The sequence below is a fragment of the Staurois parvus genome, unplaced genomic scaffold (assembly GCF_062004578.1).
Source record: "Staurois parvus isolate SC_StPar_1 unplaced genomic scaffold, SC_StPar_1.0 ptg003024l, whole genome shotgun sequence".
NCBI lineage: Eukaryota > Metazoa > Chordata > Amphibia > Anura > Ranidae > Staurois > Staurois parvus.
In genome coordinates, this window is record NW_028320820.1 from 23,421 (window position 1) to 37,363 (window position 13,943).

General features: G+C 47.4%; 1 protein-coding gene across 1 annotated transcript in view; it reads left to right on the top strand.

Moving 5' to 3' along the window:
- Positions 1-13,943, top strand: part of LOC149428699 (centromere protein I-like) — a gene marked incomplete at its 3' end in the record, with an annotated part of 56,580 nt that overhangs the window by 23,408 nt on the left and 19,229 nt on the right. Inside the window, exons 8-9 of the mRNA XM_089667100.1 lie at positions 6,240-6,328; positions 11,924-12,038. Coding sequence (XP_089523226.1) covers positions 6,240-6,328; positions 11,924-12,038 — 204 coding nt within the window. The remainder of the gene's footprint in view (positions 1-6,239; positions 6,329-11,923; positions 12,039-13,943) is intronic.

Consider the following 13,943-nt stretch of genomic DNA (forward strand, 5'->3'; position numbering starts at 1 on the left):
ACTATGGTGACACTGTACTGCTAGGGTGACTGTGTGTTAAAAAAAAATATAAAAATGTGAAAAAATATTATTTGTGATTATAAACTAATATGGGTTTGGTTTTTTTTTTTTACTAAAAAGATAACTGATTTTTGGACAAGATTTATGAAGAAAGCTTATTTGCAACATTTTATAAGAAAAACACTTTTTTTTTCAAAATTTTTGGAATTTTTCATTTATATAGCAAAAAAATAAAAATCCCAGCGGTGAATAAATACCACAGAAATAAAGTTTTTTTATCGGTCTCAAAATAATGCTAAAAAATGTAATATGGGTACAGTGTTGCATGACAGCGCAATTGTCATTCAAAGTGCGACAGCACTGAAAGCTGAAAATTGGCCTGGACAGGAAGGGGGTGAAAGTGTCGACTGGAAGGGGGTGAAAGTGTCCGGACTGGAAGGGGGTGAAAGTGTCCGGACTGGAAGGGGGTGAAAGTGTCCGGACTGGAAGGGGGTGAAAGTGTCCGGACTGGAAGGGGGTGAAAGTGTCCGGACTGGAAGGGGGTGAAAGTGTCCGGACTGGAAGGGGGTGAAGGCGTCCGGACTGGAAGGGGGTGAAGGCGTCCGGACTGGAAGGGGGGGAAGGCGTCCGGACTGGAAGGGGGTGAAGGCGTCCGGACTGGAAGGGGGTGAAGGCGTCCGGACTGGAAGGGGGTGAAGGCGTCCGGACTGGAAGGGGGGGGAAGGCGTCCGGACTGGAAGGGGGGGAAGGCGTCCGGACTGGAAGTGGGGGTGAAGGCGTCCGGACTGGAAGTGGGGGTGAAAGCGTCCGGACTGGAAGTGGGGGTGAAAGCGTCCGGACTGGAAGTGGGGGTGAAAGCGTCCGGACTGGAAGTGGGGGTGAAAGCGTCCGGACTGGAAGTGGGGGGGAAAGCGTCCGGACTGGAAGTGGGGGGGGAAAGCGTCCGGACTGGAAGTGGTTAAGGAATGTCTGGGGCTTTATGGCGACTTAAATGTTTAATATTTTTAACATTGCGTTGTTTATCTCCCCCTCCCCTCCCCCTCCTCTCTCCAGCACTGCATCGGGGACTAGCAGGGAGGAGAGAGACCTTGCAGTGTAATGAGCACCAATTGGCTGCTCGTCAGGAAAGGGGAGTGTCCGGCTTATCCCTTTCGCTGCTCGCGTGGTCTCTTGCGTTTATTTGTACACGTTTTAAAAAATTATTTTAGGCCTGAAGATGACACAAAACCCCCCAAAACATTGTATATTTTCTGAAATCGGAGACCCTAGAGAATAAAATAGCGGTAGGTCCAATTTTTTTATGTCGCATGATATGATCACAAAGGTCTAGGAAACGCAAAATGTCAGTAAAAAATACACTTCTGTTAATTTTAGGGCACATTTTATACTGCTCTATTCACACCGCACCAAAAAGGTGCAGGACCATTTTCTAGAATCTGATTGCATAGGCATTCACACCTCTGTGATATGATTCTGCACATCGCACCGCGTTTTGCGGACCGCTTTCGGGGTGTTGTTAGCTAAACATACACACTCGCAGCAGTTCGCATGTACGGGGCGCAATTCTGAAGCACAAAAAGCAATAAAGTATTAAATTTTTTTGTAAAATATAAAAGATGAGGTTGCATCAAGTAAATGGATATCCAACGTGTCAAACCTTAAATTTGCACGCACTCGCGAAACGGCAACATACTTTAGTACCCTAGATTTTCTATAGGCAACACTTTTAAAGCCCCTTATAGGTCATCAGTGTAGTGCACGGGAATCTGAACAGGGACCCAGAAGTGACGTCACATTACATCTGGATCAGAAAGGAAGGGGTGCGGATGTGTCCACTCTCCTCCTCCCTCCCCTATACCACATCCCGCGGCACCCCCCGAACCAGTCTCGGGCCCGCAGATGGGCAAGCGGAGCCCGGGACATATCGTGGGGAAGATGCTAACCCTGTGGGCTGTGTGGAAGCAATCGGGCAGCATCGCTGCTGCCCGATTGCTTCCACCTGACTGGTGAGCCCTGCTGCTTGCCCGCACCAGGGCTAAGGGCAAAAAAAAAAACCTACTTGCCCAGCGCCCAGAACTAAATGTCGGGTGATAGGAATTGGACATCCCTGTATTGGCAAGAGGTAATTCAATATACCGTATTTGCCGGCGTATAAGACGACCCCCTACTTTTCCTGTTAAAATATAGGGTTTGAGCTATACTCGCCGTATAAGACTACCCCTCTTCCAACGCACACCAAATAAAAATGAAAAAACATCAGATTTGATTTCAATATGGTATGGTATTTCAGTATGGTATTCCAATGATGGGGTGCTATTCCTCCCACTGACACCAATGATGGTGCCCCAACATTAGTGTCAGTGGGAGGAATAGCACCCCATCATTGGTGTCAGTGGGAGGAATAGTTCTCCGTCATTGGTGTCAGTGGGAGGAATAGTGCCCCATCATTGGTATCAGTGGGAGGAATAGTGCCCCATCATTGGTGTCAGTGGGAGGAATAGTGCCCCATCATTGGTGTCAGTGGGAGGAATAGTGCCCCATCATTGGTGTCAGTGGGAGGAATAGTGCCCCATCATTGGTGTCAGTGGGAGGAATAGTGCCCTGTCTTTGGTATCAGTGGGAGGAATAGTGCCCCATCATTGGTGTCAGTGGGAGGAATAATGCCCCATCATTGGTGTCAGTGGGAGGAATAGTGCCCCATCATTGGTGTCAGTGGGAGGAATAGTGCCCTGTCTTTGGTATCAGTGGGAGGAATAGTGCCCCATCATTGGTGTCAGTGGGAGGAATAATGCCCCATCATTGGTGTCAGTGGGAGGAATAGTGCCCCATCATTGGTGTCAGTGGGAGGAATAGTTCTCCGTCATTGGTGTCAGTGAGAGGAATAGTGCCCCATCATTGGTATCAGTGGGAGGAATAGTGCCCCATCATTGGTGTCAGTGGGAGGAATAGTGCCCCATCATTGATATCAGTGGGAGGAATAGTGCCCCATCATTGGTGTCAGTGGGAGGAATAGTGCCCCATCATTGGTGTCAGTGGGAGGAATAGTGCCCCATCATTGGTGTCAGTGGGAGGAATAGTGCCCCATCATTGGTGTCAGTGGGAGGAATAGTGCCCCATCATTGGTGTCAGTGGGAGGAATAATGCCCCATCATTGGTGTCAGTGGGAGGAATAGTGCCCCATCATTGGTGTCAGTGGGAGGAATAGTTCTCCGTCATTGGTGTCAGTGAGAGGAATAGTGTCCCATCATTAGTGTCAGTGGGAGGAATAGTGCCCCATCATTGGTGTCAGTGGAGGAATAGTGCCCCATCATTGGTGTCAGTGGGAGGAATAGTGCCTCATCATTGGTGTCAGTGGGAGGAATAGTGCCCCATCATTGGTGTCAGTGGGGAGGAGGAATAGATCCCCATCGTTGGTGTCAGTGGGGAGGAGGAATAGTGTCCCATCATTGGTATCAGTGGGAGGAATAGTGCCCCATCATTGGTATCAGTGGGAGGAATAGTGCCCCATCGTTGGTGTCAGTGGTGGAGGAATAGTGCCCCATCGTTGGTGTCAGTGGTGGAGGAATAGTGCCCCATCGTTGGTGTCAGTGGGGAGGAGGAATAGTGCCCCATTGTTGGTGTCAGTGGGGAGGAGGAATAGTGCCCCATCGTTGGTGTCAGTGGGGGAGAGGAGCGGCTGCTCCTTCTTTCAGTCCGGCCGCTCGATTTTCGCGGGGCCGCTCGGCTCCGCCTCCTCGCCGGTGATTGGTCGCCTGTGTGCCTTTCCAGTGCTGGCGCCCAATCACCGCTGAGGAGGCGGAGCCAAGCGGCCGCGCGACCATCGAGCGGCCGAACTGAAAGAAGGAGCAGCCGCGCTTCGTGGACCGGATCGTCGTGGGACCGGAGCCAGGTAAGGTACAGCAGCCCCTCTGCCCACCCCTGTACTTAGTGTCCGTTGGAGGAGGAAGGGGGGCGGCGCCGCGCCGCCCCTCGAAAGTGCTGCCCTGACACCGGCTCGCCGTATACCGGCGTATGACTTTTCAGAAGATTTTCATGGGTTGAAAAGTCGTCTTATACGCCGGAAAATACGGTATACAGGAGATTTTGGGATAACTATTCAAAAAGATCCGTGGGTATGCCTGTTTTATAGGACAGAGATATCAGTAAAACAATATAAAAATAGTCTATTATACCATTTTAATTAGTGCTGCAAAAGGCTTAAGCCCCAAATTTTGGCAGGCATGGAACCCCCCCAACAATGAGAGATTGGGTGGAGGATTAAAGCGGAGCTCCACCCAAAAGGGGAATTTCCGCTTTAACCCCTGTACACCGGCTGCACACAAATGTGTGGCCTCCCGGCGTCTGGGCCTAGACGCCGAGCAGCCGCACATTTGCATTAATTTAAGATTAAACATATGTGCTGAGAGCGCGCACCCTGTGCGCTCCCAGCACACATGTCCGGTACTCATGGAAAGGTCCCGGTCTGCTCTTTCGATCGGGACTTTTCCCGATCATGTGACCGCCGTGACGTGTCGTCACGGCGTTCACATGATCCCTAAACCACGGCCCGCCTCCCAGCGTCTGAAACTCTTAAAGGGCCAGGAGGCGCTGGCAGGAAAGGGTTAAGGACTGCTCCCCCGATTCCCATTACGGATTGGCACCTTTTGGGGAGCTGGTACCCGAATTTGACAGGTACCCACTTCCAGTCCAATCGCTTAGGCGATCGGAAGCGGAAGGTGTCTTCCCTCCCTGTAGTCTTTTGGGACACGTGACAGGTCCCAGAAGACAACAGGACCATTCATGAAGCGCAGCGCTACGCGTGCATGCGCAGTGGGTACCCGGCTGTGAAGCCGCAAGCTGGGTACCCACACTGAAGATGCCGGCCACCTGGAATGCAGGACGGCTGGTGAAACGAGCTGCGGGGGACACACCGCGGGATCGTAGGACAGGTAAGTGGCTGTTTTTTAAAAGTCAGCTACAGTTTTTGTAGCTGCTGACTTTTTTTTTTATTTTTTGACAGGCTGAGTGGAACTCGGCTTTAAGTATATAAATAATATGAAGGAGTAAGCCTGGGTTCACATACATGCGGTATATCGCATGTGATTCGCACAGGAACCGCACCACAATCCTGTGCAAATCACATTATTATTATACAGGACTTCTATAGTGCCGACAGTTTGCTCAGCGCTTTACATTATGGAGGGAGACAATACAGTAACAATACAGTTCAATACAAGAGGGATTAGAGGGCCCTGATCCTTGGAGCTTACAATCTAGGAGGGAGGAGATAGTGGTACAAGAGGTAATTAGCTGTGGGGGATGGAGTGGTAGGAGGAGTAGGGGATTCCAATATTAGCTGGGGTCGGGGTAGGCTTCCCTGAAGAGTGCGCCTAAAAGTGAGCAGAGTAGAAGATAGCCTGATAGCTTGGGGTAGGGAGTTCCAGAGGATGGGTGAAGCCCTTGAGAAATCCTGGAGACGAGCATGGGAGGAGGAGACCAGGGAACTAGAGAGTAGGAGGTCTTGCGAGGAGCGGAGAGTACGGTTTGGGTGATATTTAGAGAAAAGGTCGGTGATGTCATTAGTGGCAGTGTTATGATCACATGAAATTTGTGTGCGGGGCGATCGAAGCCGTACATTTTATATGGCTCTATTCGCACCGCACCCGAACCAAAAAGGTGCAGGACCCTTTTTTTTTGGGTCCGCACTAGAATTGGATCGCATGGGCATTCACACCTATGCGATCCGATTCTGCACATCGCACCGCGTTTTTTGCGGACCGCTTTCGGGGTGTTGTTAACTAAACATAGACACCCGCAGCAGTTCGCATGAACGGGGCACAATTCTGATGCGGAGCGGAATTCGCACAGAAAACTCTGCACATTCCGCACCGCAGCAGTGTGAACCCGGGCTTATACCACATTGAGGGAGATGGAATGGAGCAGGTGGTATGGTGTTTTTTTTTTTGTTTTGTTTTTTAATCGTCTGAAAAATATCTCGAAATTATGGTGCCCCTAGTGGTGGAGTTTGAGAACTAAACCGAATAAATGGAAAGTTGTAGTGTGGGGAGAGAATTTAGGGTTTTGACTGTGATTTAGTAGACCGGTCAAGAAAGAACTATCTGGACGGGTAATTGTTGGGTATGTTTCCTGTGTACTAGTTTTAGGATTCATTTTCAGTCCAAACATTTTATCGCGCTCAATGTTTTTTTTTGTTTTTTTTGTGTTGTAATGTTTTTTTTTTTTTTAAATTCTTAATCCAGAATGCGCCTGGTACAATGGAAAAAAACAGTCTAAAGAAGATGTAGCTTCCTTTCTGGATACTGTTGTGACTGCTCAAGAATTTCTCCAGGTATGCGGTGTTTTCTTTCCTTGTATATTCAATGAATGGTAAAGTGTATCTAAATTTTAAAAAAAAATTTAATTTTTTGCGGCTTACCAGTTCTTAGATGAGATGGCTGCATGAGTTTCTTTGTTTTCTGGCTTTTTGTTTCATTTGGTGATCCTGCCAGTAACACGTTTCCTGTCCTAGGGTGACAACACTTATTCTGCTACTGTATCTATGAAGGGAGCCATGGTTGTCACCCAGGCTTGACATTAACCCCTTCATGCTGGCGCCTCCCGGCCCTTTAACCTCTTGCCGTCCGCCTGCTGTTTATAAACGGCAGGGCGGTGGCACTCCAGGGGCGGGTTGTTGTTCATAAACGGCACCCGCCATTTCTAGCTGTGCGCGCTCCTTGGGAGCGCACAGCACCGCGATCCGGTGCCCGCTGTGTCCTCCAGACTTGTGACATCATTGCTTACTATGTGTGAAATCTGTGAATGATCACAGAGGTCACATGGTACAAGGCTATTCACAACAGCCTGGTACCATGTGACAAGGTGTGACCAATCACAGCTCACATAGTATTTCTCAATGGCTACAAGAATGCAGACAGAGAGAAAGAGAAATGATTGCTTTTACATCCTATATGGGTGTAAAAGCAATCACTGTAAAAAAAAAAAAAAATCTTCATCACCCCCCACAAGTAGTACAGTGTCACCATGGTGACACTGTACTGCTAGGGTGACAGTATGTAAAAAAAAAAAAAAACATAAAGAATATAAAAAAATAAAAATGTAAAAAAAATGTTAAAAAATTATAATTTTTGGTTATAAACTAATTTGGCTTATTATTTTATTTTTTATTTTTTTTACTAAAAATATAACGGAATAAATTTTGGTCAAGATTTATGATGAAAGATTATTTATTTGCAAAATTTTATAAGAAACACTTTTTTTAAAAAATTTTGGACATTTTCATTTACATAGCAAAAAAAAATAAAAATCCCAGCGGTGAATAAATACCACCAAAATAAAGCTTTATCTGTCTCAAAACAATGGTAAAAAATTCATATGGGTACAGTATTGCATGACCGCGCAATTGTCATTCAAAGTGTGATAGCGCTGAAAATTGGCCTGGGGGGGAAGGAGGTGAAAGTGTCTGGACTGGAAGTGGTTAAGGGTTTCAGAAGCTGAGGGGCGGGGCAAAGTTCAGGGTCATGTGACGGCGTGTCACGGCGGTCACATGAACGGGAAAGGTCCCGATCGAAAGAGGAGATCAGGACCTTTCCGTGAGTATCGGACGTGTGTGCTGGGAGCGCGCAGGGCGCCTGTTCTCAGCACATATGTCTTTTTTTTAATAGAACGCAAATGTGCGGCCACCCGGCGTCTAGGCCCAGACGCCGGGAGGATGCACATTTGCGTACGGCCAGCGTGAAGAGGTTAAAAATAAACAGTTACAACACCTCCTGCACTCAGGGACCCTGACCAGTGGAGGGCCGATGGATCAGTAGTATAAAAAGTATAAAGATGTATGGAAGTTCGTCCCAAACCGATGAAAGGCTGTGCAGCTCCAACACAAAGCTGGGGAAGCTTGATACAAACTGTAGTGAAGAACAAAAACCTTGCGCATGACCTCCGTAAACAGTAAATTTATTGATTTAGGAGATCTACTCACAAGAGTAGTAATAAAACAGGCATATGAAATCCAAAAGCGCATCCTACGATAAGGAAATGCATGCGAATCCCATCCGAAGGGGAAATTCTCAGAATGACGCTGATGCGTTTCTAGGGGGGGGGGGGGGGGTTGGGTGTCCCTTCTTCATCAGAGCTCTGTTTTTGTTCTTCACTACAGTTTGACATTAGAAACGCCTGTGTTTTTTTTTTTTGTTTTTTTTGTGTTCATTTCCATTTCATGGGGAGCTAGGGGATTCTGCAAAAACAAACAAAACAGAGGACACTCTGGCCTAGTGCATTACCCTTTTAAAAAAAAAAACAAAAACTAAAAAGAAATGAAAAATAATACAAAGAAAAGTGTCACAAGTAGTACGAAAGAGCCATATTTTATGGATAATACACTAGTACAGTGCGTCGTCCTGTTTTTTGTTTTTTTTTTTTCTTTTCATTGCAGTATCTCTACTATAGACTTCTCCCAGTTTTGTGAGGGCAGCAAGGCGAGAGAGCCAGGATATGATTGCAGCCTACTGACATTTTTTTCGGGCCCACTTCCCAAGCGCAGGAGTATTAACGCTTTTCAGAGTGGGGGGATTAGTAGTTTACAGAAGGAAAATAACCATGTTGGTGATCTTAACTCGCCTCATAGGAAACGACAAGCGCACCACATTTCTGGCCTCCTCACTTGTGCGCACTCCCTGGGAGTGCGCAGCACCGCGATCCGGTGCCCGCTGGGACACAGTGGAACACCGATCATCGTACGGGACCTCTGTGTGAGGTCCCGATCATGTGATCACTGATTGGCCAATCAGTGATCACATGAAGAGTAGTAAGCAAGATGTCACTTCTGACATCATTGCTTACTACGTGTGGAATCTGTGAATGATCACAGAGGTCGCATGGTACAGGGCTATTCACAACAGTCTTGTACCATGTGACAAGCTGTGACCAATCACAGCTCGCACAACATTCTCAATGGCTGCAAGAATACAGCCAGAGAGAAGGAGAAATTATTGCTTTTACAGCCTTTATGGGTGTAAAAGCAATCGGTGTAAAGAAAAAAAAAAAATCTTCTTCACCCACCCCACAAGTAGTACAGTGTCACAATATTTATGGACCTGACTGTAGTTGTTGGAGTCAAAGTCACTTAAATCCCTTTTCTTCCCCATTCTGATGCTTGGTTTGAACTTCAGCAAGTCGTCTTTACCAGGTCTAGATGCCTAAATGCGTTGAGTTTCTGCCATGTGATTGGCTGATTAGCAATTTGTGTTACCAAGCAATTGAACAGGTAGACCTAATAAAATGGCCGGTGAGTGTGCATATACTGCATTTACACAGTCCAAACAATCAATATAGAAGATGACATAAATTGTAACAGATGTTATACAAATGTGTGTTAATTATGGACTTGAACCTAGCATTGATGTTTATGCATATACAAGGAATTTTTTTTTTTTTTTTTTCTCGTGTGGGATGTCAAGTACATGTATAGTGGACAGGTACGTGTTGTATGATGGACTGTCAATAATCACAGCAAGGCACTATCCTGGCTTGTCACAAGTTTGACGGTGGATAGAGGTGTGATGTGTCTGGACTGTATAGCTGGGGATATCCATGGTAACATACCCTTTAGTGAACTTCAGGTAGAGGTTAGGTTGGGTTCTGAATTTACAAATGTCTACCAAGCTCAGCCCTGAGGTTAGAATATCTGGGCCTGATCCTAGATACCGTCCAGGCAAGAGTGATCCTCCCTCTGAACAAATGTCTTGTGCTGAGGACTTGGGTGGACTTGCTTAGGATGCTGACAAATCTCTTGATTCAACTTTGCATGGGAGTTCATTGAGGCAGTACCCTTTGCCCAATTTCATTCTAGACCCCTCCAATGGAATGTCTTGGTGGTATGGGACAGAAGTGCTATTACTCTCCAGCACGAGGTCTTTGGATTGGTGGATCTCCTCACAGGTGCTGCAAATGGGAAAAATAATTTCTTCTATCTTGGATGGTCCTGAGGATGAATGCCAGCCTGGTGGACTTGGGTGGAGTTCTGGACAATCAGTCGGTCCAGGGAACTTGGTCACCATAGGAGAGGTTCTTGTCCACCAACATCTTGGAATTGAAGGCGATTCGCCTTTCCTTACTATGTTGGTCAGTGCAGCTAAAGGGCCTTCCTGTGAGGGTTCGGTCAGACAGTGCCATATCAGAGGCATACATAAACCGTGAAGAAGGCACCAGAAGTTGGGTGGCCCAGGAAGAAGTGGATCTCATCTTGTTTTGGAAAGAACTCCATGTTTCTGCGCTGTCTATATTCCAGGCATGGAAAACTGGCAGGCAGATTTTCTCAGCTGTCAACTGTCTCTCAAGGAGTGGGCTTGTGGTGGCTCATAATGGAGGAGCTCTTCCAGCGGTGGTAAACCCATCCAGGATATTCCATAGTCCTGACTGTTATTTTCTGGTTGCCATTACTTTGGCTTGCAGAGTTTTTTGGAATTGGCTGTTCGCTTTTATTATTTTATAAGAAGTTGTTCCTGGTGCTCCCATCTTGACAAGGTGGTTTCATGACCTCAGCTGTCCTTATTACCCTAGGTCAGGGGTGGGCAACTGTGGCCCTCCAGCTGTTGTAGAACTAAAAGGGCCCATGAGGCATTGCAAAACTGACAGTTACAAGCATGACTCCCAAAGGCAGAGGCATGATGGGACTTGTAGTTCACCAACAGCTGGAGGGCCACAGTTGCCCACCCCTGCCCTAGGTAGTTTCCTCATTCCATCTCAACCAGAACATTGTATTGTCCTCTTTCTGTCCTAAACCTCAGGTGCTGGGGACAAGACTTTTCACACTTGGAATGTAGTTTGCTATCAGATGTTACCTGAAGTCAACTGCTGATATTCTTCCATCTAAATCCTTTTTTTTTTTTTTGTGCTTCCTGAAGACCAAAGTAAAGGTCACGCAGCTTCCAAATGCACCATTTCTCGTTGGATTCGGCAGCTTATTTCTCCAGCTTGTGGTCTAAAGGGCAAAGTTCCACCATTTTTGGTGACCGCTCATTCTATTAGGAGCGCCAGTGCCTCCCGGGCTATATGTCATTTAGATTTCAGTAGCTTAAGTTTGCAAAGCTGCTACCTTGTCGTCGGTTCATACCAGGGGCGGACTGACCATTTGGAAACTTGGGCACTGCCCGAGGGCCCGGGGTCAGTAGGGGGCCCCATGAGATGCCCTTGGTACCTTTTTCATAGACTTTTTTGAGTTTGGGAAAGGACACAGGGGTTCCATGATCCCCTATTGCCCGGGGGCCCCATGAGTTGTCAGTCCGCCCCTGGTTCATACTAACGCGACGTTTGACCAAGCAGGTGTTAAAGCCGTTGAGGTTGCTTCTTTCGGTTGGTGAGCTTTGCAGTCTTTCGTGAGACCCCAACCTGTTTTGGTTTGTTTGGGACCAGTTGGCTTGTTGCCGTGATGCCTTCCCCTCATATTCAGGGGTTTGGGACATTCCTATCATAACACCTAATGAAGATCCTCTATGTCTCGCAATGTACGATATAGAAAATGTGATTTTATGTATTTATTTATTTTTTTTAACTTGTGAAATCCTTTTCTTAGATTTCATCATGGGGGCACAGAGATCCTGCACCTCTGTCTTGTGGTTTATGACTTGCTATAAAAGCTGAAGCCTTGCCTAACGGAGGGGGACTTGTCTAGATGGGGGTCTTCCTGCTTCCTTTTTTTTTTGCCAGTGTCCAGTTGCTTGAAAATGACAGCATAACCCTTATGGTAATGGCTATGAGGATGCTGTGTGTCCTGTGATGTGCTCCAAGAAAATGATTTTTACAAGTAAAATCCCATTTTCCTACATTTTCAGACGTGTTTCATGACTGAAGTTCTTATGTGTTCATTGATTCATTTTGGGTAAGACATGAGCATACCATGACCATAATCTAACCTTTGTGTCTTAATCAGGATGGGCTTTCAGGAACTGAAGAATTCCTTTTCAAGTGCCTTCCACATTGGAATGGTTGTCACCGCTCCCAGATATTGGGTCTGATTAGCCAGATTCCTCTTCATGCCTTTTCAGGTAAATAAGGGAAAGATTTAAATTGGAGCATTAATCAGCTTCCTTCCTAGCAGTGACCCGGCAGCTCAGATCACCTGTCCTCCCTCCCAGCATTGGTTTAGCAGCTCAGTTCTTGTGTGTGATGTCATACCCTATGCTCTCCTTTCCTGCCTGCTCTTATCCCTCCACACTCCTTTTCTGCACATTCTGCCTGCTGTCGTTCCCTCTACATTCCTATCCTAAATATACTGCCTGCTGTTATGTCCTATACATTTCTCTGCTGCACATGCTGCCCACCATCATTGCCCCCACATTCCACTATCACACATACTGCCCGCTGTCATACCCTCTGCACTCCTCCTGTACCTGCTGCCCGCTGTCATACCCTCTGCACTCCTCCTGTACCTGCTGGCCGCTGTCATACCCTCTGCACTCCTCCTGTACCTGCTGGCCGCTGTCATACCCTCTGCACTCCTCCTGTACATACTTCTCACTGTCATACCCTCCACACTCCTCTCCTGTACATACCGCCCTCTGTCATACCCTCCCCATTGCTCTCCTGTACATACTGCTCACTGTCATACCCTCCACACTCCTCTCCTGTACATACTGCTTACTGTCATACCCTCCACACTCCTCTCCTGTACATACTGCTCACTGTCATACCCTCCACACTCCTCTCCTGTACATACTTCTCACTGTCATACCCTCCACACTCCTCTCCTGTACATACCGCCCTCTGTCATACCCTCCACACTCCTCTCCTGTACATACTGCTTACTGTCATACCCTCCACACTCCTCTCCTGTACATACTGCTTACTGTCATACCCTCCACACTCCTCTCCTGTACATATTGCTTACTGTCATACCCTCCACATTCCTCTCCTGTACATACTGCCCACTGTCATACCCTCCACACTCCTCTCCTGTACATACTGCCCACTGTCATACCCTCCACACTCCTCTCCTGTACATACCGCCCACTGTCATACCCTCCACACTCCTCTCCTGTACATACTGCTTACTGTCATACCCTCCCCATTCCTCTCCTGTACATATTGCTTACTGTCATACCCTCCACACTCCTCTCCTGTACATACCGCCCACTGTCATACCCTCCACACTCCTCTCCTGTACATACCGCCCGCTGTCATACCCTCCCCATTGCTCTCCTGTACATACCGCCCGCTGTCATACCCTCCCCATTGCTCTCCTGTACATACTGCCCTCTGTCATACCCTCCACACTCCTCTCCTGTACATACTGCCCGCTGTCATACCCTCCACACTCCTCTCCTGTACATACTGCCCGCTGTCATACCCTCCACACTCCTCTCCTGTACATACTGCCCGCTGTCATACCCTCCACGCTCCTCTCCTGTACATACCGCCCGCTGTCATACCCTCCCCATTGCTCTCCTGTACATACTGCCCTCTGTCATACCCTCCACACTCCTCTCCTGTACATACTGCCCGCTGTCATACCCTCCACACTCCTCTCCTGTACATACTGCCCGCTGTCATACCCTCCACACTCCTCTCCTGTACATACTGCCCGCTGTCATACCCTCCACACTCCTCTCCTGTACATACCGCCCGCTGTCATACCCCCCACACTCCTCTCCTGTACATACTGCCCGCTGTCATACCCTCCACACTCCTCTCCTGTACATACCGCCCGCTGTCATACCCCCCACACTCCTCTCCTGTACATACCAAGATTTTTCCATCATGGTAATTTCCCCAGCCTTGTGAGTTCTGGAATAGATGCCGGTCAGATTACAAATTTAAATATAACTCCAAATCACTATAACGTCTTTTTAAATACATTTATTAAGTAGGCAGTGAGAGTTTGTGAGAAGCTGAAGGAATGTCGTCTGTTTATGTACATAATTTATATTCCGTGACTTCATCCAACATGCTGA